This window comes from Perkinsus marinus (genome assembly GCF_000006405.1).
Source record: "Perkinsus marinus ATCC 50983 genomic scaffold scf_1104296958712, whole genome shotgun sequence".
In the NCBI taxonomy this organism is placed as follows: domain Eukaryota; phylum Perkinsozoa; order Perkinsida; family Perkinsidae; genus Perkinsus; species Perkinsus marinus.
The window spans coordinates 901,347-903,551 of record NW_003206658.1 but is presented as its reverse complement, the minus strand read 5'-3'; the positions used below and the strand labels follow the sequence as shown (position 1 = coordinate 903,551).

Genomic DNA, 2,205 nt, shown 5'->3' with positions numbered 1-2,205 from the left:
CCTTCCAACAGGAGCTGCAAAACATATACAGTAGGCTCGACTCGCAGCGAATTCGATGCTTGAATCCTTCGGGGATCACGTTCTGGATTCCGCTACTGGACTATCTAGGCTCGGAGCATCATCTTCAGTCACCGTCCTGGCGATAGTATCAATATATTGCTCGGAGCAGAGCCAGGATATGGCAATTCCAGCCTTACCAGGGGGAAGGTTGGGTTCTACCAGTAGTACTAGTAGTAGTTCTCAAGTTTAGCATTGGGATCACGTTGAGCGTGATAACAGAACTAGACTGACTGTATATGGGTAGGACCTCATTCACTGCCGGGATCCAGTACCGATTTCTATGGCCACAGTACCGATATTCTCGTCAACGTGTTGTGAATGCTCTGATTGTACCGCGCCTACCAGGCAATCTACCCTCATTGGTCAGTGCTGATTTCTGGTCCTCTTTCCCTATTCCTCTTTTCCTCTTTCCTCTATTACAAAGCGTCTGGTCACGTTGACACCAAGCTCATAGCTGGGGATGCAGTATTGAGCTCTTCACCAGTTTGCTGCCCTGAGTACTCTATCAACCCTTTTTCAGTCTCTCAACATCAAGCTCTTCACACTGAGCTCGATAGCTGGATTGAGTGAGGTTGGCTTACTTCCGTGAAGAATGAAGAATTGTGTATGTTTCGTTGTGTTTCCCTGGTAGCAGTAGTCCAAAGTCATAAGTCTAGAGCCGTACGTCCCACTATTGACTTATCCTATGTATGTCAATCGCTATTGCGTATCGGCCAGTAACCCCTATGCTGGTAACTGCCAGCGGGAAATTCGTCGCTGGAGGCGTATTGCTGATGGCGATATTGTTGATATTTGTCGAGCGTATCCAAGTTCGCTCAAGGGTCCAGAGCAATCTTGGTATCAAGTCATTCGCCCTGACCATCGGAGTGACAGTCTTTACATTCGCTTATGTCGTTAAGGCTTCGAAGCGAGCTCAGCTCCACGAATGTTGAAATCGGTATTAGATTTCTTCTTGGAAGATGAGCCGACCAGCATCCTTCGATACTTTGACGACACGTCGATACCCGTACGGGAGGGTCCCTACCTGATGGTGTCAAACAAGTACGTGATTATCCGATAGACACTTGGAGGATTTCAGTATGCGCATCCGGACGCCTTCCAACGACCATTCTTGAGCAACGTGCGTTAGTTCAACTCGATTCGATTCAAAGTTCACTCCGAGCACTATTGGATAGTGCCACTATTATATTGGTCAATACGGAGTTGGAAAATATGCACATGAACAACTACGTGTTTCGGTGACAATGTGAAAATCCCGAATTTCCGAAAATTCACTTATTTTTCTGAACACTTCTACCCTAATGCGTTTGTAAACTCCCATGATCAGCGAGGAAACTCCTGAGCTCACCTGAGCCAACTAAACATGTATTTCATCACTGGACTAAGCGTTCATACTGTAACTAACGGCACTTACAAATACGACCAATATCCCTCTCGTTCGTGTAACAGCAGCCATTTCGGGCTTAAAGGTCACTTGTGAACTGTAAGGTTCTCAAGCAATATCAATGCGCCCTCGTTACCCCACTCCGCTGAGGGAGCGTAGCTTGACACATTGCTGGGTTTGGTCAGAGGTCCCATCACATATAACCGGACCAGTCCAGCGTGGCGCTAGCTTGGCAGGACTTGGGTTACGAAGCCATACGGGGGAACCAGCAGGAAAGGGTGACTCCAGGCGACGATGCTTTCTTTTGGCTGGCATAGCCCAAGGGATCGTGACATTTGTGAGCTGCTGATAGGATTTGACGGACCGTTAGGGGCTTGGAGGGTGCCTTGTCGAGTAGCTTATGGTAGATGGCGGCATTGACATTCTTGTTGGAGAGACGGTTGTCATGAGTCCAAACTAGACCGAGTCCATGTGCAGTTAGAGAATCCCAGGAAGCCTTCGTCTTATGGCTAGAGAAGTGATGGCCATAGGTGGTGGTGATACGTTGGTCTTCAGAGTGCATGGTCTCGACCTCAGACTGGAATGGACCACCTAAGACAAAATCATCTAGGTACTTCACTCGAACGCAGCCATGTTGATGAGTGGCTGACTGGTTGCTGAAAGTGTCGTTGTTGGATATATTTACGTAGAAAGGATCCTTGTAGACAGGATTGTAGACCTTAGTCGCTGAAGTACTTGAAGTTGATGCAGCTAGATCGGAT

At 47.8% G+C, this 2,205-nt stretch overlaps 1 protein-coding gene across 1 annotated transcript in view; it reads right to left on the bottom strand.

Annotated features, from left to right (window-relative positions):
• Positions 1 to 1,688: 1,688 nt before the first annotated feature.
• The window catches only part of Pmar_PMAR011747 (hypothetical protein), a gene marked incomplete at both ends in the record, with an annotated part of 1,635 nt that continues 1,118 nt past the window's right edge, over positions 1,689 to 2,205 (bottom strand). Inside the window, one exon of the mRNA XM_002773839.1 lies at positions 1,689 to 2,035. Coding sequence (XP_002773885.1) covers positions 1,689 to 2,035 — 347 coding nt within the window. The remainder of the gene's footprint in view (positions 2,036 to 2,205) is intronic.